Source organism: Xenopus laevis, chromosome 3S, assembly GCF_017654675.1.
Source record: "Xenopus laevis strain J_2021 chromosome 3S, Xenopus_laevis_v10.1, whole genome shotgun sequence".
NCBI lineage: Eukaryota > Metazoa > Chordata > Amphibia > Anura > Pipidae > Xenopus > Xenopus laevis.
In genome coordinates this window covers 26,444,022-26,468,226 of record NC_054376.1, presented here as the reverse complement: position 1 = coordinate 26,468,226, position 24,205 = coordinate 26,444,022, and the positions used below count along the sequence as shown (strand labels likewise).

General features: G+C 39.2%; 1 protein-coding gene across 2 annotated transcripts; it reads right to left on the bottom strand.

Moving 5' to 3' along the window:
- Positions 1-5,549: 5,549 nt before the first annotated feature.
- On the bottom strand, positions 5,550-15,924 carry elmod3.S (ELMO/CED-12 domain containing 3 S homeolog). Of its 2 annotated transcripts, none has more exon segments than NM_001091301.1 (13): positions 5,550-7,784; positions 8,797-8,924; positions 9,166-9,242; positions 9,823-9,953; positions 10,784-10,906; positions 11,436-11,559; positions 11,661-11,752; positions 12,735-12,755; positions 12,901-12,960; positions 13,737-13,809; positions 13,929-14,006; positions 15,070-15,306; positions 15,834-15,924. In NM_001091301.1, coding segments are annotated over 12 exon segments (1,131 nt in total). In that variant the 5' UTR covers positions 15,082-15,306; positions 15,834-15,924; the 3' UTR covers positions 5,550-7,572.
- Positions 15,925-24,205: the final 8,281 nt, after the last annotated feature.

Sequence of the window (24,205 nt, the reverse complement as noted above, 5' to 3'; positions counted from 1 at the left end):
CGTTTCTCTAAAAATAGTTTAAAATTTTTCTAAGTCCCAAAAAACGATGGCGTTTTTTACTTTTTACTAGGTGATAGGCTGAAAAAGATCAAAAAAAATTTTTTTTTGGGGTACCCTCCTTCCCTCTTACATTTGGCACCTAAACTATACAGTGGGCACATTTGTAGGGCAATATAAGACCTCTATTTAATCTTTAATAATAAAATAAATCTTTAATAATAATAATTAAGTTTCCCTGGCCTTGTGTAGTGTAATGTAGTTGCTGCAGCATATACGTCCATTGTACTTTAACTACACGCCGTATGCTAATTAGGCATCTGCAGCATAACTTCCGACTGCTTATCGTATTATCACTAGCGCAACTTTGCAAGCGTTCAATCTACGCCTGGCAAAGTGTTGCGGATGTGAGCGAAGCCAGCGCTGGCGGATCTTTGGAGGTAAGTAAATTTCCCCCTTAGTGTTTAGCTCATTTACAATGTTCCACACAGTGTGTGAGCCGATATTCAGACATTTCTTGCACTTTGCCCACTGCATGGGGCATTGTACAATTAGCTGACGGCCTCTGCTCTCCATTTCTGAGCATTAGTTGGTTATGAATTTGTGAGGAGTGACAAGGGGAGGCAAGTAGTAGGCGTATTCCTTTTCCAACCATCCAAGGTAGGACAAGCAGCCTGATCTGGTCATAAACGCCTGATTTTTATCCGGCTCTCAGTGCAGGGGGGACATTTACACCCCCAAGTCAAGAATTACTACTTAAAATGAATTGTTACACCTCTTTTTTAATAGGGTTGAAAACATTGCCGTTTCAGAAAGCGTGATTTACCAGTCACAGCATTGCTGCCAACTATGCCTGGTTTTGACCATCTGCCCCTGGAAATGGCCCTTGCATTTGAGACTGACAAGCCAATAAAAAAAATTGGCAACCATAAATCAATAAGAGCTTAGTCAAACCAAATGATTTCATGGATAGGCAATCTATGCAGCATGCTACAGGCCTCTCTTTCACTCTGGGGTTAAATTCCTACATAAAGCGTGTGAGACTGGAACAATGGAAACAGAGCCATAAGTGTGTAAAGTCTCCTCCAGATGTTCTGAGCTGGAACCTGCCCTTCACCTCTCCTTCTCCAGATGAATAATAAATAGAAAGGATTTTTTGGAGTGAGACTGTAAGCTTGGAGCAGAGTCTGAGAAACCAGAATGGAATTTACAGATATAATATCTATTATCCCTCCAGTCCTTATTGCAATGGCCTTACACATTTCATGTCATTCTCAAACTCTGTCAAAACGTAACCTTAAAACATTGATCAGAGGAAGCAAAGATCTTTGTACTTATTTTTGCCCATGTGCTCCTATTTTGAGGCAGGACACAACTCATAGAGATAAGTACAAGTACAATGAAAGACATGTGCATTTCACATCTGTCAGAGGTTGCCATAGTTTGGAACATAATATGTAATTCATTTAGTGCTGTCTTTTAAATTCCCTGAGCATTTTCTGCCTAGTGAAAACAGCCTAGAGGTTGACACTATCCTAGCAAAGACCTGCCACCATATGCAGTTTATCTTACTGTTTTTCTTGAGGTCTATGTGGAATTCAGAGCCCACGTGGGCTGTTTATACCCTCTGATTTTGATTGGAAATGAAGGTTGGCATGTGGGAAAGTCACTATGAAAGTGCTGAACAGATTGTGCAATGGGTATGGACGTGGGCAGGGAGGGAGCTAATGAGATCCATAAGATAAGGAGGATATGGAGATCATACATGACCAAGCCCCAAAACATCCTGGGGAAGACGAGGTCTGGCTGACAGAACTGGAAAGGGAATGTTGTCTATAAAAAGAACTGTAACATTTTAACAGTGACTGAGAAAACACAGAATCAGCTATGCCGGCAAGAGGCCATAAAAACTAGTTCAGAAGAAACCCATTTAAAACACAGGTTTACTGATATTTGGTCTCTATATTTCAATCAAGTGAACTAAGCACATGTATAAAATTTTGGAGCTGTTACAGTTTTAATGATTCTACTTTAGTGGCTCTGTGTCTCTATAAAGCTTTTTGATTTCTTAATTCCACCATGTGAGGTTTAGTTTATGTTGAATAGATTCATTTCTTTATTTGTTAATTTGATTATCAGCCTTGTACAATGCAGTTATTGTGTTTATACTTTTATAAGTGTTATATACTCCTTTGCATTGGAAGCTACATGTTATTGGCTTGCGTGATATTTTATTGTGGTTAACATGATCTGTTAGATTGAAAATCTGTTGTGCTTTGGAAAACCTAATAAAAATGTCGCATCAGGAGAAACAACAGACTCGTTCAGGGCCAGACTCGGAGAAAAAAGCAGCCCTGGCAAAAAAAAAAAAAAAATCAAAGCAGCCCACTTCAGGTATGGGATTGGTTATCCAGAAACCCGTTATCCAAAAAGCTTCAAATCATGGAAAGGCCATCTCCCATAGACTCCATTATAATCAAAATGTTTAAAATTGATTTATTTTTCTCTGTAATAATAAAACAGAACCTTTTACTTAGCCAAACTAAGATATAATACATCTTTATTGGCATCAAAATAAGATTATTGGGTTTATTTAATGTTTACATGATTTTCTAGTAGACAAAGTATGAAGATCCAAATTTTGGAAAGATCCATTGTCCGGAAAACCCCAGGTCTTGAAGATTCTGAATAACAAGTCCCATACCTGTTTACTGTACATGTGTGACATTGGCCACCAAGCTCCCCCACCCACACAAGCTAAAAAGCAAACATTGGTGGTCAGGGCCTCCCCAATAAAAATAGGGGGAAAAAGGTGGTCAGGGCCTCCCCAATAAAAATAGGGGGAAAAAGGTGGTCAGGGCCTCCAATAAAAAGTAAAAAAAAATAAATTGATGATCAACCCCCCAGTTAAAAAAAACATTGGTGGCCCGCTCCCTCCAAGTTAAAATAAACATTGGTGGTCTGGGCTTTCTAAGAAAAAAAAAGATCATCGGTGTTCAGTGGAAACTTTTAAAATTTGACAGTTACAGGTTCCATAAGTGCTGACACCTAGTGGTTCCTTTGAAGAACTGCAGAAGAGCTGCAGTCACTAGAGAAATAAGCGACATCTAGTGGTGTTTGTCAGCAACAGGAGCCTCATTAAATCTAATCGGGACAGCTGCTGCCCATTTACATTGCACAGACAGTGGCCCAATGGGCATTTGCCCGAATTCACAGATGGCCAGTCCGGGCCTGGACTCATCTATCACATGTGTCCTGAACACAAATAAATGCTCCATAGCATCTAGCTGATCTAAAATTCAGAAGAAACAGAACTATCAGTAGTTATCTACAACTGGCATTGTAGGGGAGAAGAAAAGCATTGACTCTAGTATGGCAATCAGACCAGTGCTGGACTTAGGTCCCACTAGAGAAGCTGACATGAAAGGCCCAACTCTCACAACAATTAGATGTAGACAAAAAGGAACACCAAGAGCCCCAATAGTGTAATATGTTTTTACAAGGAGTAATGGTAGAGTAAACAAGTTAATACTCATAAACCAGGGTTACCGATAGGCAACCACTGTATAGGCAGGTGGGGAGATTATCCTGACCCCACTCAGGAATAGGACGTCGCTCTCTGTAGAAGAAGAAAACAGGGATGATACCCCTCCACTCGGGGTGGAATCGATATGGTAGTAAGACAAAACAGAGGCGCCAAAAGGATAAAAATAGCTAAAAGCACTTAAAAACTCAATGGGTAATTCAGAGAAGTTAGTAATGAACTTACCTCCTCCAAGCAGACACCAACGAAAGTGGTAATTTTCAATAATAGTTTATTCACAAAACTGTTTTGTGAATAAACTATTATTGAAAATTACAAATGTATCTTTTAATAGAGACCTACATTGTTTGGGGGGTATAGTTTTCCTTTAATGTAATTGGTGTCATATAGACCCATATAGACCCTATGGAAAAAATCTGAAGAGCTGATGGGAATGGTCCCTGGCTTGGCCCCACTGGGAGACAGCTAGTTTTTTTTAGAAGGGTTGTCCTGGTGAAAGCTGCCTGTTCAGATTTCCAAATAAAGAAATCCAAGCAGAATTCTGAAGTGAATGACTGGTGATCAGCAAACCGTCGATCAACGTGGCCTAGTACTGCCCCTGACATCACCACTGCATCCTCCTGACATCACTATCCTGCCCCTAAAACTTCACCGACCCACCCTCTGCCTTGACTTCCCTGCCCAATAGGCCTGTTTCTCAACATTTTATTGGGGTTTATGGAAAACATAAAAGATTTTCCATTGTTGACAAATAATGTAAACCACAATAATACAAAAGAAATGCATATGCAATGCAGCTTACACCGCAAAAGGATGCAAAAAAAAATATATATATATGTGCACTATAAATTCAAGGATACAACCCTATTGGGACAGTACTTTTGCAGGCCAATTTGAGGTCAGGCAGGTTTAATTTTCCTGTCCTATGGAAAACCATATCTGTGCATTGGCCTGGTGCTTGACCCACATTAACAGCAACTGTGATCAGCCCAATATTGGGCACCTCTTTGTTGAAAGATCCTCTCGTTTGTGACCTCACCATCTTTATGGACACCATTAAATATTCCTGGAACTACAAAAGAGTGAACCCGTTAGGGGGTGAGAGTGGTGCCCAAGCACCAAAAGAAGGGGCCTGAACCCAGTTAGCCTAAAAAACAGAGAACTATGTTGGCATAGTAAGTGATGTGGTTAAGGGTTACATGCAACTAAGTAGACCGCATTTATATCAATACCAGCATCCACTGTTCTACTTTCTTTATTTTCAAAAGCCACAATATTTGTTGAACTCTTTTAACTCATAAAATGGGAGCTTGTAAAAAACCATCATCTAGCTACAGATGTCAGAATTATAGGTCTGTAATTCTCGGCTTGAGATTGCATGACTTTTGTCTGGGAATAAATCGCCTTCCCTCGACTGACACTACACCAGACAAGATGGAATGTGATTAAAAATATTTGGCTAAGGTTAGGGGTACATCCAACTCTTGGCATATTTCAATTGGTTGAAAAGTGCTTGGCTCTACCTCCTGTGGATCCCATAGACTTGAAATAAAAATGTGTGGAAGTGCAAAATGTGGTCTGCACATATTCTAATGAGAATGTACCATTTAAGTCAATGGGAGCTGTACGAGTCACAAGTGTTTTTTTGTTGACTGAATTAAAGGACCAGTAACATAAAACAAAAAATATGTACATTTTTTTTCCTACTTATCGAAAAAAAAACCACCAAGGCAGTTTTAACTTTCAATTCACAAAGTCTTTATTAAGAAATTACTTACCGATTCTCTGCTTGCGCTCCTCTTCAGAAACTGCGTCAGGGCGATGATCCATCGTGCGGCGCTTGATTTCTCCTCCCTGCCTTCTATAAGAGATATCCAGGGAGGAAAAATAGAGTGCCGCACGATGGATCGTCGCCCTGTCTGAAGAGGCGCACAAGCAGAGATTCAGTAAGTTATTTCTTAATAAAGACTTTGTAGTAGATTCATCTATTCATTACAAACATTTTCTGTTATTTTCAAATATGTCCTTTAATTAAGAGACTGCGAGATCCCAGTTCATACATGTCTAGGGTACAATACAGTTTTGTTGAATGTTGAACAAAGATACATGATTTTGTATATTCAATTTTCTGCATAGACTCTGATTGCATGAATCAGATCTAACTGTACTGGTTCTCTTACATGGAGCAAGAACATGAAGCTGTTGGTACGTCACCACCCCAGCACTCCTGTAGTGTCCAGCATTTCCATTCACAGTTTTATGCAGGGCTGTAGTTGCATCACATAAGGCCGTCTAGGGGTGGAAGTTGTAACTAAACATACAAACGACATAAATTACATAACAGTTAGGGGCAGATTTATCAAAGGTCGAGGTGAATTTTTGAATTAAAAAAAAATCTAATTTCGAGCTATTTTTTGTGTACTTCGACTAATGAATAGTCCAAATTCGATTCAAATTTGAAAAAGAATGAAAATCGAAATTTATCATGTACTGTCTCTTTAAAAATTCAACTTCGACCATTCGCCATCTAAAACCTGCCGAGTTGCTGTTTTAGCCTATGGGGGACCTCCTAGAACCTATTTGGAGTCAATTGGTGGACTTTAAAAAATTTATTTTTTGTGGGAAAAACTTGAATCGAATTAGAATGAATGTGCTATTCTTCAATTCGTACAATTCGAATTCGGCCGAATAAGGGCCTATTTGATCGAAAATGGGCTTATTCGACCCCCAAAAAAATAACTACATTTCGGTTGGTCTGCTTGAATTCGAATTTCGAAGTTTTTTCAATTCGAAATTTGACCCTTGATAAATATGCCTCTTAATGTTTTCAGTACATTCAGACAGAGGAGGATTATGTTAAATCCTACCATTGGCTCACTAGCTATTGATATAGGTTTCCCAGCAGCTCAAATGCTGTTAAAGGAACAGTTACACCAAAAAATTAAAGTGTTCTAAAGTAATGAAAATATAATGTAGTTTTGTGCTGCACTGGAAAGGTTGTGTGTTTGCATAAGAAACACTACTATAATTTATATAAACAAGCTGCTGTGTAGCCATGGGGGCAGCCGAAAAGGCACAGGATACACAGCAGATAACAGATAAGCTCTGTAGTATACACTGGGATTCTTCAGAATTTATCTGATCTATTGTGTTTCCTGTGCTTGAATGGCTATAGTAGTATTTCTGAAGCAAACACACCAGTTTTACCAGTACAGAGCAACAGAACTAATATAGTCATTCCTATAAAACACTTTTTTTTTTGTTACTGTTACTTTAAAGGGAATGTAACACCAAAAAAATAAGTGTTTTAAAGTAATACAAATATAATGCAGTGTTGCCCTGCACTGGTAAAACTGGTGTGTTTGCCTCAGAAACACTACTATTGTTTATATAAATAAGGAAAAGAAGACTAATCGTATATTGTCATTCACAGAAACAGTAAACTGTATATCCTAATTGCCTGACAAATAAAAATAAACCCTTGCGTGATCACATACGGTGCTAAAGTATTCAGACCACTGATCAATTCGATCATTTTAATGTGAAATCCTACACCTGAAATCTTGCTTTCTGTACAATGTCATTGCAGGTCCGGTGAGTTAATCTGGTAACGGCACACGTCTAAGCTTTGAGCTCATTAACTAAAGCTGCTTGTAGCAAACCCTCTACACAAGCCCTGTCCAACTCTTTCCATGTAGTGGGCTAATTAGCGAACATACTACATTTTCACCAGCTTGATAATATCAAGATTAAGTCATGAAAGTATAACAAAACAGAAGGAGGCCATTAAAGAAAACCTTGAAGGGTCACATCTAGCATGTGGGCCTCCAGCTGGACAGACCTATTATACAGAAAGAGCTTTACCAAGGACACCTCAATGTGTTTTTCCTGTGTCATTTCTTCTCTGCCTGAGGTGCTTGATCTCAGACTGCTCCTTCTGACAACAGATTCCAGCTGCTGGGACACTGTGTACAGACTACAATTCCTTGTGCTCCTTCTAAAAATATTAGATCTATTTTTCTTCCCTTTGCTCAGATTAGCCTGTCCTCTTGCACTTGCTGTTCACACACGCCTGTGAAGCAAATATTCCCATGGCTGCTTCCCTGACTCTGGTTAGAAGATTCTATTGGTTGCTGGTCCCAAATCTCTGGGGACAGGTCTTTGGGCAAAGGCCGCTCCTGCAGATAGTTGTCAAACTGGCGCAATAATTCCTTGGGGTTTTTCTTGGCAAAAGACTCAACCTCTGTGGAAAATCAAATGGGGAAATCGTTAAGATACAACTCTGCTCTTCTACAGATTTGTGATTTATACATTGTACAAAATGGATGCCGCATGCAGTGTTTGGAAGGAACAACTGGCAGAAGGAGAATTGCTTCTATTTCCAGCAAAGTCCAAATGCATGGGTTTACAGGGAATGGTAAAGGCTAATAAAAAGAACCGAGCATTTTCTATTGGGCTGTACAGAATAAATGGCAAATGTAGCAAAGTACCCTCCAAAGTTGCCATTACTCTTAGGCAAGGCATTAAGTGTACAAAAACGACTTACATTTCTTACAAACCACCACAAGTTTCACTATGGATAAACACACAGCTACAATTAGAGGCATTATACATAACACACATATTCTGCCAGAATTATTTATCAGATGACAATCCATCTCACACCCAATGAGCCCCTTTTGTGTTCAGAATCACATTACGTGGCAGATTTATCAAGGGTCGAATTAATTAGAATTTTTTTAATGGTTTGGTTAAAACCGACTACTGTAACAGGCTTGCTCACAACCTCCCCACTTTGCTTGTTCACCACAAGACATGAGTGCTGTGGAAGCAGATGGAAACCGTGCAAATCCCCTGCCCCCTACTGCTACCATGGCACCTGATTCATAAAATATAGGGATGCACCGAATCCAAGATTCGGTTCGGGATTCGGACAGGATTCAGCATTTTTCAGCAGGATTCGGCCCGGCCGAACCGAATCTGCATATGCAAATTAGGGGTGGAGAGGGAAATCTCATGACTTTTTGTCACAAAACAAGTAAAAAATGTGTTCCCCTTCCCACCCATAATTTGCATATGCAAATCTTTCGATAAGGATTCGGGGGTTCGACCAAATCCAAAATAGTGGATTTGGTCCCTAATAATATAGCATGGCTTTGCAACTTCTCATTACCAATTTAATAAGCACCCTATAATCTAAATGTCAACCTTTTCCTATCTAGATTGTGATAGTAGTATCACCACCCCACACCTACCTTTCAAGACAAAGCCTGAGTCACTGATAGTTTTCTTCTGCGTCTTCCACATATGGTAGAGATGATAGAACGTCGCCACATAGAAGTCATTGAGTACAGCAAACACCTGCTGTCGGCGGTTACATTCCCTGTAATCAAGAGAAAATTGGTTATTGGTGCTTTAAAATGTGTATTTGTTAGAGAACAGAAATATTACACAATATGGAGAAGCAGGGTATGTAGTGATATAAAGGCACACACAGCAATACAGACACGGAAAGGTATACATAGATATAGAGGCATAAATAAAAGGCAAGAAGAGACGCGGTGGTAAAGCAGGTGCAGATACAGGGAGAGAGAAATACAAGACAGACAAAGGGAAACGCTCACTTGGAGACTCGTTCTTCTCTAAGAGCCTGGAGGCAGATTCTGGTGATATTAATGGACATAATGCAGAATGGAAAATTCTGAAAGAGGAAGAAAGATAGTGTATGTCCCCTTATGCCTACTTCTCTACCAAGCTAAAACCAGCAGAAATCAGTTCACCTTCAATGTTGGTTATTCTAAGTTACCAACTGTTGGACCACCCAGAGACTCTATAAAGGTCCATTTAGTTTTATGACTTAAAGAGATACTGACACCAGAAATTCAACTTTTTTTACATCTATCATAATACTGTCTCTGCATGCTATTTAATATTTTGCTATAAAAGTATTTGTCTGATGCTTTATATTCCCTATCCATTACTCATATACCTCTACGAGGGGGCTGCCATGGTTGTGCAGTAGTAGTCCGTTAGCATTAGAAACTCTTAATACTCAGGGTGACAAAAGGGACAGTCAGGTTGGCAAAACAGTCAGGTTTAGGAACTTCAAGTTACAATTACTTACAGAAGCAGAACTATCTGCGAAAAATGATCAATATGACCTATTGGTAACTTTTAATGTACATTCATATTTTGAAGAGTTGTTTTTTTAGTGTCAGCATCACTTTAAGTACCATTAACAATAATACATAAATATTATAATGCAAAGGTAATAAGGATACCTGTGTATGGTGCTGTGACAGTCTGTAAATATCATGGGCAAGAGGCAGTGTTTTGGGCTCCATCACCATGTACAAAGGGTGCATCAGACCCAGCAATCCAGCTGCTCGAAGATCTGTGCCTGGATCCAGACCTATAAGGGTTGTAAAATCACAGGACTCTGTAAGTTGCCATATTTATTATAGAGGTGTGGGATATATTACATGGAAACCTGGTACCCAGGTTAAGAGAGTGCCTGACCAATTTTCCTTTTCTCTGTAATAAATAAAATGACCTTGTACTTGATGGTGACTAAGCTGCATAAACCCATGTTAGAGGCAAAGCAATTCTACTGGAGTTTCATGATGTTTAGTGGAACCCAATGAGGGTGCACAGGGTTAGCCAAAAGAAGAAGAGGAAAGGTTTATGCAAATAAAGTGTCATCTTATCACATGGGCAATAAATATCATGAGCCTAACTAAAGTCTAAAATAAAATAAGGCTAGAAATGCTGTATTTTGTATACTAAACATAAACTGACTGCACCAGAAGCCTAATAAAACAAATGATTTATGCTTTCAAAGTTGGCCGCAGGGGGCTGTCATTTTGTAACTTTGCTAAACATCTTTGCGTGTGCACATATCTGCCATAGAAGCCTATACAGCAAGACGTATTAATAATCAGAATAGGCAGACTGCACTGGGTCCTGTGTTGTCATGTAATCACATGTGGATTTCATAGTTTTTGTATTGTTTAATACAAACTTTTCCAAACTCTCCAGAACCAGTGGCTGCAGCAAAATAATCCTTCAATGAGAATCCCAGTTTATCTGTTAAAATCTTGCTCCATGATCTTTGTCCCTGCAGCTGGAGTTGGAAACATTAAAGAGGATGTAAAGGCTAAAATGGGACTGCCCTGCTCTATCATTATTCAAAATGAAACCACAATATATTCCACCACTTATGCTAATATCCATGCTTTTCACCTTGGAATCCTAGTTGCTCCCAGTGTGATCCATACAATGGGCAGTCAAATCTGGCCCCAGTGAGCCTCTTGTATATGGTCTGTAGGACTCTGGTGTGAACCTGCTGACTGTTGTCCAGGGGACCTGAGCACACACAGAAGAGGCACAGTGAAACCCACATTGTAACACTTTACTTTTGCTATTTACTACTATTACTCTGCTCCCACCCACCAACACATACACACAGCTAACATTATACCTCCATACTGTTAAATCTACTGACAAGAACATTACATACACAGGTCTCCTATCTCTAAAAAAAAAACCTTTCCTCAATCAGACAGAGTTTATGTTGTCAGCTCCCTATATCTTAAGGTGGTCATACACGGGCAGATAACGCTGCCGATATCAGTCGTTTAGACCAATTTGACAGCTTATCTGCCCGTGTATGGAGGCTTCCGACGGGTCTTCCCGATCGATATCTGGCCACGATATCGATCGGGAAGGTTTGATTTTTAACCGACCGACCCGTCGGAGCCCCTTGGCGCATCGTAATTCGTTCGAATTACCCCCGATATAGCCATTCAGTTAGTGGCATATCGGGGAAAGATCCGTTCGTTTGGCGATGCCGCCAAACGAGAGTATCTTTGAGTCTATGGCCACCTTTACTCACATTGTGCAATAGCAAGCACCAGGTCCCGCTCTGAATGAAGTTCCTTGCTAAGCCGGGGAGGCCCAAATAGCATGTGAGAAATTAGAGAGAGTCCTGAACGACGAACCGTAGGCTGAATCTTCCTCTGTAGGATAAAACAGAAACCTCAGATGGGAGTTGCAGTTGGGGCATTCTCTGTAATCACTTCCAACAATGTTCTGTATTTGGACATGTTTGTTTACATACCTTGTACTCTGACATATCTGCTGTCTGGAAGTACTGAAGTGCTTCATTAAAGGAGATCAAACTGGTTTGTCCAGGAAAGTCTCCCAGGAGACCTGATAGAGGATTAAACTGATCAGCACAACATGAAAACAAATATCAACTGTAAACAGATAGAAACTGAATTTGTACAGGAAGATCTATAAACACCTGTGCCGATCTCTGCACCCTTCTTACGGCTACTGCTCCTTTTCTACATCTATACTCAAGACATGTCAATGCAACGAAAATCTGACTTTCTTTGTCCTCCCCTCTTGTACTTGGAGTGTTGTTAACTTATCTTATAATCTATTATACACAATAATGCCAAAAAGCCAAGTAGTTCAATTCAAGCCTAGATTAATTTAGGCACAAGGGCTATTCCTGACTCTTGCATCAATATTACAGATAGGGATGAACGGAATCCAGGAATCCTTGTGCCTGCCGAACCAAATCCTAATTTGCATATGCAAATTAGGGGCGGGAAAGGGAAATCACAAGACTTTTTGTCACAAAACAAAGAAGTAAAAAAAAAATCCACTTTTTCCTTTCCTGTCCCTAATTTGCATATGCTAATTAGGCTTCGGTTTGGTATTCGCCCAAATCTTTCATGAAGGATTCGGCTGAATCCCAAATAGTGGATTCGGTGCATCCCTAATTACAGAACACCAAAGAAGGAACAAAAAAAAGCCCAAGGGGGTCGCCTTTATTAAATTCAAATTGTAGACAAAGTGGGCCAGACCACTTACATCACTGTAGCAATATCTCTGCTACTGCACCCTGCTACAGCTCTTATACACACATATAGCATTCCAGATATGCTAGATATGTACACTATAGGACTGCTTCCCCTTCCAACTTCTCTACTGATATCCAGCAAACACACAAGCCTTCAAACCATTAAGTGACCTCTGTGCCACAGGTACCAAACAGACCTCTAATTTTTCTATCCCTGTATCAATGCACATGTACTAAACTCCTATATCTAGACATATAAAGGACCACAAAATCAAAATGACCAATGTAATTGGAGTAACAGAAGGGCTTGTCAATCCATACCTGATTTTTCGCTGTGCAGCCCTAAAACAAAAAACAGACACCAGAAAATGTTAATAACTTTTCATAACTACAACTATAAGTGGCAATGGTGCATTACATACACATATGTGCAAATGAATGGATTAGTACACTACATAGAGAAAGCATAAACTGTGAAGAAACTGACCTGTCTGCAGGGTTTCTAAGGCCTCCCACTCCTCCTGTGCTCTCAAGAGATCCTCCCTGTCTGCAAACAGAAAGAAATATTTTATAGATAATGACATTTAATGAACTCAAACATAGGGGAACTACTACAGGAATGGGATATGTTATCTGTAAACCAGTTATCCAAAAAGTTCCAAATTACTGAAAGGCTGTCTCCCATAGACTCCATTATAATCATAAAATCCAAATTTCTGAAAAATTATTTCCTTTTTCTCTGTAATAGTAAAGCCGTATCTTGTAATTGATCCCATCTAAGATATAATTTATCCATTTTGGAAGCAAAGCCAGCCTATTGGGTGTATTTAATATTTACATAATTTTCTAGTAGTCTTAAGTGTGAAGATCTAAATTACAGAAAGATCTGTTATCTGGAAAGCCCCAGGTCCCGAACATTTTGGATAATAGGTCCCATACTTGTAACAGAACAGTCCGTGACTGAGGATGTAAAATACATGTATCCTTCAAGTATGTGCATTGAGAAAGAGGTTGCCCCTAAACATCAACAAGAAATAATGTTATAAATCATAAAGTGGGAAATATATAAGTAAATGAATTAAAATGTGCAAAGTATGCCAACTTAGTCATGAATTTGTTCCAAAAGTGTTGGGCCAGTCACAATGAGATGCCTTTGATTAATAGTATTCAGTGTATGCTTAGTATTTCTGCCTGTGATGAGCAATATACAAGGTATTTTCCTACCCCCCTTCAGTGCTTTTTTGGATTTCAGCAAACTACCTGCTCATATACAACATTTCTCAATGTTCTATAGGTTTTAGTAAAGATCAGCCCTCCACGTACCACATTCTTTTTCCGGTTCTCCTGAACCGCTCACAAGCGTCTGTAGGACACTGTTTTGCTTCACAGCTGAAATCTGCAGAAATAAAGAAAGGGTGTTGGTCACTGACATTGGGCATACCTGGGGCAGATAGAGAGGATTATTTCAGTAGAAGGGAACAGCCAATGAACAGCAGTCTGGAGCTCACTACTCACAGGGAGAGCTTTCATGGCCGGCAGGAAGCTGCTCTGAGATTCAGGAAGGTCAAAGTTCATGGTCCAGCCGTTCATGGCCTAAATGGGGAAGAGAAAAGCAGAATGAATGTTCTCATTGCAAATATGCTAGGCAGATTTCATCACATCTGTTGCCTTTCAGTTCACACTCATCTTAAAATTAATATTGCTAGAAAATGCTGTATTTTATATACTTATTAAACCAGCCTAAAGGTTCAGCATCTCAATAGTAGTAATGATTTCCCTACCCACCCCTAATTTACATATGCAAATAAGGATTCGGATTCAGTTCAGCCAGGCACAAGGATTCGGCCAAATCCTGGCCGAATCCCAAACTGAGTCCTGGATTCGGTGCATCCCTAATTATTTACTAATCAGTCTTATGACATTTATATTATATATACCTTATATTGTGTGTCTGTGACTAAGCTCAGTAACTGACAACAACACAAACATCTTTGGAGGCACAGATCTTTACAGCTAAAGTGATGCCTTGGGCTGGTATAGAAGCCAAAAACATAATGTACAATATTTCTTCTATAGTCTCTGCCTATAGTGCAAGCTACCCTTTAACAACAGTGGCAAAATCTTGTTGGATTAGTAACGGTCATGGAAAATAAAACCCCCATCCCTGCTGCAATTAAACAATATTTCAATGAGCAACATGCTCCCCGTTCCTAATACGCACCAATCTTATCAAATTCCTGTGCACTAGGGAGTGACTTTTAGGGAACATGGGACATTTCCCACTTCAATTTCCACTCCACCTCCAATTTAAATGTGGAAAGAGAACTTCAGATGTTTTGCCACACACACTAGAGGAATCCAGGATTCAGCGGGATTCCGATTTGGCAAACCGAATCTGAATTTGCATATGCAAAGTAGGGGTAGGGAGGGTAAACACGTGACTTTTTGCCAGAAAACAAGGCAGTAAAAATTTGCATATGCAAATTAGGATTCGGTTCGGTATTTGGCCGAAAGTCTCAAACGGATTCGGGGTTTGGCCGAATCCAAAATAGTGAATTCGGTGCATCTCTAGATAAAACGTTCTGAGGCACCTGTGTGCCAACCAGGACTACTTAATAATATGCTGCCCCCACCCAAGCCTTCATGTTCTGCATACCTCACTCTCCATCATGAGCTATCAACTATGCAGATAAATGGTTTCACAACTGAAAGTTTTCTGCTATAATAATCCAGTATATTTGGGCCCGCCCCTGAGTCTAATATGCTCCAGCATATTCAGCAGGGTTATTAGGGGATGCAGCTGCAGCGAATGGAAATCAAAGTGTCTCGTTTCAGGCTACAGCAGCCACAGCTTCCATGGGTCACGTGACTCTCAAGTCTGCTTTCTGTAACACTGCAAAACAAACAGAAATTTTAAAAAAGAAAAAAGTTAGAGAGACACCACATCACAAAACTGTCATAATAGAAAACCAGATACAAGAACAGAAACTGCAGTTAAAATTCATAGAATTAGCAGTGCTTTGAATTAGCAATTTGCCCCCCCCCAATTGAAATAGTCCATGTAGGGCAGGGTTAGATATTAGACAGCAGAGCTTGCAATCTTCCCACCCACATGGTGTGGTGCTGATGGTGGGGGCACAGTTGCCATTATGGCACAATAGTAATTAAAATAGTTTTGCCTTCATGGGTATAATTACCCTTTAATGTGATGCTTCACAACTCCCAGGCAAATGGTGCAGAGGAAATTGCACAGTATGGCATAGTATTATACACTCATGCAGGTTCCCCCATCAAATCTACAGCAATATGACTCAACAAATGAACTAGAAACAGTGCGAGTATATTAGGGCTCAGGGGCCCCCATGGCACAAGCACTAAACCTCCACTGCCTGGATTGAATAAATCTCAGCAGCTACCTACCATCAATCACAGCGGCCATCAGCTTCTACAGAGTCCTGGCAACCGAGCAGCGCGCTGCATGACGGGAAACGTAGTCGTTAACGAAACCCGCACGATTGAAATCACAGCACGCTAAACTACAGTTCCCAGAATTCCTTTAGTCACCGCCTTTTGGAAAGGGAGATTAGTGTTGATGTTTGCGTGCGTCACAGGGATGTTCCCCCAGTGCAGGAAAAGGGTACTGATAGGGGGCTAGTTAAGAAGGCAAGAAACGTTTAGACCTTTAAATGTTCCGCTCATAAGGTCTTCCCATCCGCGCTTCAAAACTTTTATCAGAGTCTCGCGAGACTAGGGGCAGAAAGAGTCTGTAATGACGGAGAAATTGACAGTGGCCGTCAAGCGTGACTGTTTTCTTTCTGAGTTTTGTAAGAAAAAAAATGGGACCAGACTGTGTTAAGACAATGGGTGAAACTGTTTAAAAGTACTTCCCAACATTTTGGAAATAGAAGGGTAAAAAAGGTTTGCAGTGCAGAGAAATAGTTGTGACCACGCCCATTTATAGTCACACCCCCTAATTACCATGGACGTTTTTAAAAAATTGGCAGGTAATGAAAGATTGAACGCATTGCTGTGGTTTTTATGTTTTATTGCAGTTTTGCTGATGAAGGTGAATTGCCCTTTAAGCTGCAAGTCAGTTTCCCAAAGAGACCTGCTTATCTTAAAGGGATACTGTAATGGGAAAACATGTCAAAATTAATCAGTTAATGGTGCTGCGCCAGCAGAATTCTGCACTGAAATCCATTTTTCAAAAGAGCAAACTGTTCTTTTTATATTCAATTTTGAAATCTGACATGGGGCTAGACATATTGTCAGTTTCCCAGCTGCCCCAAGTCATGTGACTTGTGCCTGCACTTTCGGAAGGAACTACTTTCTGGCAGGCTTTTATTTCTCTTACTTAGTGTAACTGAATAAGTCTCAGTGGGACTTGGCTTTTACTATTCGGTGTTGTTCTTAGATCTACCAGGCAGCTGTTATCTTGTGTTAGGGAGCTGCTATCTGGTTACCTTCCCATTGTTCTGTTGTTAGGCTGCTGGGCGGGGGGGTTATAACACTCCATCTTGCAGTACAGCAGTAAAGAGTGATTGAAGTTGGAATCAAGTTGGAGTGATATCAACCCCTCCCTTTTCCCCCCCAGCAGCCAAACAAAAGAACAATGGGAATGTAACCAGATAACCGCTCCCTAACACAAGATAACAGCTGCCTGGGAGATCTAAGAACAACACTCAATAGTAAAAACCCATGTCCCACTGAGACACATTCAGTTACATTGAGAAGGAAAAACAGCAGCCTGCCAGAAAGCATTTCTCTCCTAAAGTGCAGGCACAAGTCACATGACTGGGGGCAGCTGGGAAACTGACAATATGTCTAGCCCCATGTCAGATTTCAAAATTGAATATAAAAAAATCTGTTTGCTCTTTTGAGAAATGGATTTCAGTGCAGAATTCTGCTGGAGCAGCACTATTAACTGATGCGTTTTGAAAAAAAAAATGTTTTCCCATGACAGTATCCCTTTAAATTGTTACAATTGTTTCTTTGCTTATCTTAAATTGTTACAAAAGTATCTAAGTGCACCTGCCACATATTCTGGGCTCTCTGCCAAAAGCCAATTGCGTTTTGGAAACTTTGTATCTTTTTCTGGCTGTTCAGCGTAGGAGATCAAAGAGAAAGTTGGGACTGCAAACTGAGCTTTCAAAATTGGGACTCTCCCGCGAAAAACGGGACAGTTGGGAGATATGAACCAAAAATTCAAGTGCTTGCCATTGGTTACAGCCCAATGTTGGTAGCATTAATAGCTGTCAATAGAATACAGTATTTCGCACACTTTCACGGATCAGCAGATGCGGTGGTTTTAAAAGGCTTTATTTCCCCAACAGATCAGATCCAATATGCAATATTGGATTCTATTGACCGTTGTGTCTCCCAAAGCTGTGGGTTCAGGGCGCTGCACCCGGGCCAGTGACTTCAAACGGTGAGTGACCTGCATATATTGAATGCCTGTGAACATAAATTGAATAAGTGAAAGGGTATCTGCACCTGGGCCCACCCAGTTACAGGGTGAGCGTTGGCAACAATTAGCCGATTAACTTCACAGAAGGGGGGAATAGAGTTTGAGTGCAACCAATTTTTTTGTTGTAAGCATTAATAGCTGTTCTATAAAATACACCAAACCAAAAAATATTTGTTTTTTACGCTTATTTATTATTACATTTTCCTGAAAATTTGCTTTGTGGGAAAAAATCTGATTTTCATGATTTTTTCATACGAATTTACCGATTTTTTCCTTAGCGTAAAATATTCTATATATATATATATATCAATTATTCTGAGACCAGCACTCCCTGTTATAAAAGCCAATTACTTTATTATTGCATTGTGTCTGTCGGGCACAGACACGATGCAATAATAAAGTAATTGACTTTTATAACAGGGAGTGCTGGTTTGAGAATAATTGGTGTATACATAATTACCGTGCACCCCTCCCTTTGCTGAAGTTATTTGCCTTGGAGTGCGGATACTCATTTGGATGACATCAGAACTAACTATTTATAAGGATAATTTGAGTTCAGTTCGGCTGGGCAGAAGGATTCGGCCGAATCTGAATCCTGCTGAAAAAGGCCGAATCCCAAACCGAATCCTATTCGGTGCATCCCTAATATATATATATATATATATATATATATATATATATATATATATATTAGGGATGCACCGATAGGATATATATATATATATGTAGAAGGGCTGTGGCACACACTTACTGGAGCAAAGACCCAGGTGCTAGTCAGAAAAAATGGTATATTCCTGTAGAAAGCTGACGCACACTGGGATTTATCAAAATAAAACTTGTTTTATTGGATCGACGTTTCGGTCCACACACGGACCTTTATCAAGATGAATATAAAGTGCAAGTGTAGACAATTTTATAGACTCACCCACCAGTGAACCTTCACCAGAACACGCCCACATATCAAGTGAATATTTTAACCCTAGAAGACCCAAAAGTCCAGCGAACATGGATGGTTTTAACTTGGTCTGAAAAACAAAGTGCATAGAACCATATAATTTAGTATGTAAAATCACATATTATAAATCCACTTAAAAACTATACTAAAATTGATAAAGAGATTTTTCTCTAAAAAGTGACATTATAGTAGATATAGTGTTAAAAGTGTCATAAAAAACTCTAAAAACAATGTCTAATAAATCCATAAAGCGTGAGCTGTTTGCATATAGTCATGTTACTATCTATCAATAACAATACAAGAAATAGTCTAAACCTTATAGATACTTATAAAAAACAAGAAAAAGAACAATATTCATTAAGACCTTTAGGGGCAATGGTGAAAAGCAAATAGTGGAAACCGCCGATAGATTTAGACAAAGGGGTTATCGCCAGCATGTAATTACCAAATCCGTTGAAAGAGCCCGGGAACATCTAGCACAGACACAGGATACTCAACAGACAGTATGTCCCAAGGAACAGAATCGTTTCGTTGTAGCATCCAGTTTCACGACTGGTTCCATGGCGGTCAGGAATATAGTCGAAAATAGTTGGCCAATCTTGAAAAGTGACAAAAAATTATCCCAATTGCTTACCCAAAATCCTCTATGGGGTTACAAACGTGGACCCAATCTAAGAGACCTATTAATGCAGACAGATCCAACTAAATGCTATGAATCTGGTGGTAACATTTTAAGTAAACTAAACAAAGGTTGTTACAAATGTGCGGGTTGCATTACATGTCGATACATGGTATCAGGCAAATCTTTTAAACATCCCCATACTGGGAAAGAGATCATGATTAGACACCGTATTTCTTGCACATCCACACATGTCATTTACATGATAACATGCCCATGTGGATTGACCTATGTTGGGAAAACGCAGAATACCCTTCGTGAGAGGATGGGTAATCATAGGTCCTCCATTAAAAAAGCCTTAGAAAATGGAAAATCTGATTTGCCACTACCACAACATTTTTTAAAAATGGGTCACAATCTCCCAACATTCAAATTCATGGGCATAGACTTAGTTCCCGAACCGGCCAGGGGGGGTGATTGGGATCGCATGTTACTGCAAAAGGAGGTATATTGGATTAAAATGCTAAATACCATTGCCCCTAAAGGTCTTAATGAATATTGCTCTTTTTCTTGTTTTTTATAAGTATCTATAAGGTTTAGACTATTTCTTGTATTGTTATTGACAGATAGAAACATGACTATATGCAAACAGCTCACGCTTTATGGATTTATTAGACATTGTTTTTAGAGTTTTTTATGACACTTTTAACACTATATCTACTATATTGTCACTTTTTAGAGAAAAATCTCTTTATCAATTTTAGTATAGTTTTTAAGTGGATTTATAATATGTGATTTTACATACTAAATTATATGGTTCTATGCACTTTGTTTTTCAGACCAAGTTAAAACCATCCATGTTCGCTGGACTTTTGGGTCTTCTAGGGTTAAAATATTCACTTGATATGTGGGCGTGTTCTGGTGAAGGTTCACTGGTGGGTGAGTCTATAAAATTGTCTACACTTGCACTTTATATTCATCTTGATAAAGGTCCGTGTGTGGACCGAAACGTCGATCCAATAAAACAAGTTTTATTTTGATAAATCCCAGTGTGCGTCAGCTTTCTACAGGAGTATATATATATATATATATATACATACACACAGACACAGGTATGGGACCTGTTATCCAGAATGCTCAGGACCTGGGGATCTTTCCATAATTTGGATCTTCATACCTTAAGTCTACTAGAAAATCATGTAAACATTAAATAAACCAAATAGACTGGTTTTGCCTCCAATAAGGATTAATTATATCTTAGTTAAGATCAAGCACAAGCTACTCTTTTATTATAACAGAGAAAAAGGAAATCATTTTAAAAAATTTGAATTATTTTTATAAATATATGGGAGACAGCCTTTCCGTAATTCGGAGCTTTCTGGATAATAGGTTTCCAGATAACAGATTGTGTGTGTTTGTGTGTGTGTGTGTATACACACCAATAGTTTCCAGACCAGCACTCCTTTTTGTATAAAAACGTAATACGTTGGTCTGGAAACTATTGGTGTATAAACGATTTACCCCTTCACCCCTCCTTCTATTAATATTGACTTTGGAGTGCAGATACTCGTCTGAAAGTTTTATTTATATTTATATATATATATATATATATATATATATATATATATATATATATATATATATATATATATATATATATATATATATTAGGGATGCACCGAATAGGATTCGGTTTGGGATTCGGCCTTTTTCAGCAGGATTCAGATTCGGCCGAATCCTTCTGCCCAGCCGAACTGAACTCAAATTATCCTTATAAATAGTTAGTTCTGATGTCATCAGTTATAAACGGTGAGTTCTGATGTCATTTCTGTCACATGACTCACTGAAACGTGTGTATTATAATTAATAAAGTACCCCCAGTTGCAAAATATGAGGATATTAGAAGTTATATATATATATATATATATATATATATATATATATATATATATATATATATTAATGAATATCAAAGAACCGGCACATCCATGTAAAAAATCTTTTTTTATTTTGTATCAAGGTTCAATATACCTTTTTCAAGGATACAAAGCCATTTCAACAACCTTTAAATTACCTTTTGTTTTTGAACGAACCAATCAGTGCTCGCTGTCCAATTGACTCAATTGAGAGATTAACATGTGACCATCTTCACCAGTATAAAATTTCCATCCAGCTAATATTATATAATTATCATAAATGTTCATCATAAATATTATAAGTTAATGTATAAAATAGCATATAACAGTGTATAAAACAGTGAAATAAATCAGTGCATATATTATGTGAACATATAAAAATTCATTTGTATCCACAAGATGTCACCAGTGTACCTCATAAGCTCGTGTTACAGTGTCTATTTAAAATCCATTTGTTACAAAAACTACTAAAAATAGAAAAAAAAAGAAACAAAATTGTAACCAATTTGTATCTATAACTCATAAGTATTTCCTTTCACTGTTAAAGCCACAGTATTACCATAGTTCTATAGCTATTTGTTTCAACTAGGGATGCACCTAATCCATGATTCGGTTCGGGATTCAGCCAGGATTCTGCATTTATAAGGCAGGATTCGAATTCGGCCAAATCCGAATCCTAATTTGAATATGCAAATTAGGGGTGGGAAGGGACTTTTTGTCACAAAACAAGGAAGTAAAAAATGTTTTCCCTTCCCACCCATAATTTGCATATGCAAATTAGGATTCAGATTCGGTTCTGTATTTGGCCTAATCTTTCGCAAAGGATTCTGGGGTTTGGCAGAATCCAAAATAGTGGATTCAGTGCATTCCTAGTTTCAACCGACTTGATGAACATTATATTGTTATTTTTGGCAAAAAACAACCCATATTGACCTGTCCAGTGGCGGATTAAGGACATGTGAGGCCCCTAGGCTACACTTTCCACAGGGCCCCCTTCTATGGTAGGGAACACAAAGCTGAATATTTTTAAACCACGCCCCTTTTGGCCACACCCTCTAAAAAAAATATTCTGTCATGCCACTATTAAATGGATAATCAAAATATTATATGCAGATCTGACAGTATACTACATTTACTACAAAAATGGACCCTAGCTGTTCCAGTATAATCACTGTAGAAATCTAATGAACACTCCATTGATTCCAGACAAGTAAGATGACTAAAAACATGGCCAACTGTGCAGAAATTATTTCACTGTGTGTAGACATTATTTCACTGTCTCCAGAAATTATTTCACTGTCTGCAGGCTACAAAAATTATTTTACTGTCTGCACAAATTATTTCACTATCTGCAGAAATTATTTCATTGTCTGCAGAAATTATTTCTCTACAGAATTATTTCTCTGGCTCTACAGCTGTTGCTGGCCTGGGCCCGGCCGGTGGTGCCCCCTGTACACTGCTGCTGGCTGCTGCCCAACCCCTGGCTGAGCCTGAAGTTTTCAATTAAAAAATATATTCTGTGCTGGCTAGCCTGACTGCTAGGGCTACAGCAACCAGTGGCTGGCCTGGCCGGTGGCCCTGCCCCCCCCACCCTCTGCTTTCTAGCTAGCTGGCTGGGACTGAGTTGGAGACAGACAGGCTAGGCCTAGGCAGGATTGAAGGAAGGTGCTAGGTGCATCGTGCAGGCTGCAGCCTTAGTTAGCTAAGCAGCTTAAGATAATAATGGCAAGCCACAAGAAGAGTCAATCAGTGATCACATAGAAGGCAGATAGCAGACAGACTGTCACAAATTCACAACAAGTCACTAGTGTGGTCAGCCTGTGTGTATGCCAGAGCGCACTGTGCTCAACTATATGAAGGCACGGGGCAGTGACGTCACCAGTGTGCGCGACGCACCAGTTCCAAATCAGCCGGGCAACACAGTGACACGCAGAGCGTTGACGGAGCATGGGCACACTGACACACACACGCACTGTGACGTACACCTGCTGCGCATTGTGTGTCTCTCAGTCCTCCCCAGGCCAGACAGCAAGCGGCGGTGGGGGGGGGGGCCCTCGGACCAGACAATTTAAAAAAAAAAAAAAAAATTTCCTTCATAAATCTAAAAGGCTTCCCTTCTCAGAAGGATTTTTTCCATATTCCCAGCTCTTGGATGTATCAGTGTCTGTTCAATAGGCATGCATCTAAAAGAGGAAGCATCATGTTTAGCCTCCAACCGATGCTTTTTATGACCATAAAAAAACACGAGGCTGAAGGCCTGCTAACTTCTAATATCAACAAACTTGTAGCAGCCTGCTACAATAAAGAATTTTCCAGAAATGCTGTCTGATACTCTGAGTTTGTTAATATTATACAGTGACTGAGGACTGAGCGCCTGGGTGATGGAATTGTGGGGAGCTAGAGTGGTCTCTTACAGTTTGTGTTTTACTGTAACTTCTAATATCTTGCAACTGGGGGTACTTTATTTATTATAATACACACGTTTCCATGAGTCATGTGACAGAAATGACATCAGAACTCACCGTTTATAACTGATGACATCAGAACTCACTGTTTATAAAGATATAATTTACAAGATATTCATGGCTTTTGTGTAATATATATATATATATATATATATATATATATAATATGCATAAAGTTTATTAATGAATGGCCATGTATTAAACATTTCCAAATGTCACCAGTGTTCCAGTATGGAATGTGCACTCGTGTGCCTTTGTGATATCTGAAACAGGTTCTAACTGAGATTTAAAACAGGCCCTGGTATTGCAAATACACAAAGGCAGTAACCTATTAATATATCCACCATTTTTGTGCAAAAAGAAAATAAAG

Coding starts and splice junctions, on each gene's coding strand:
- elmod3.S (XM_018254208.2), bottom strand. Junction 9,954..10,783: donor GGAGCAACTAGGATTCCAAG/GTGAAAAGCATG, acceptor CAACCCTTATAG/GTCTGGATCCAGGCACAGAT. Junction 9,243..9,822: donor TGTCACAGCACCATACACAG/GTATCCTTATTA, acceptor TTCCTCTTTCAG/AATTTTCCATTCTGCATTAT.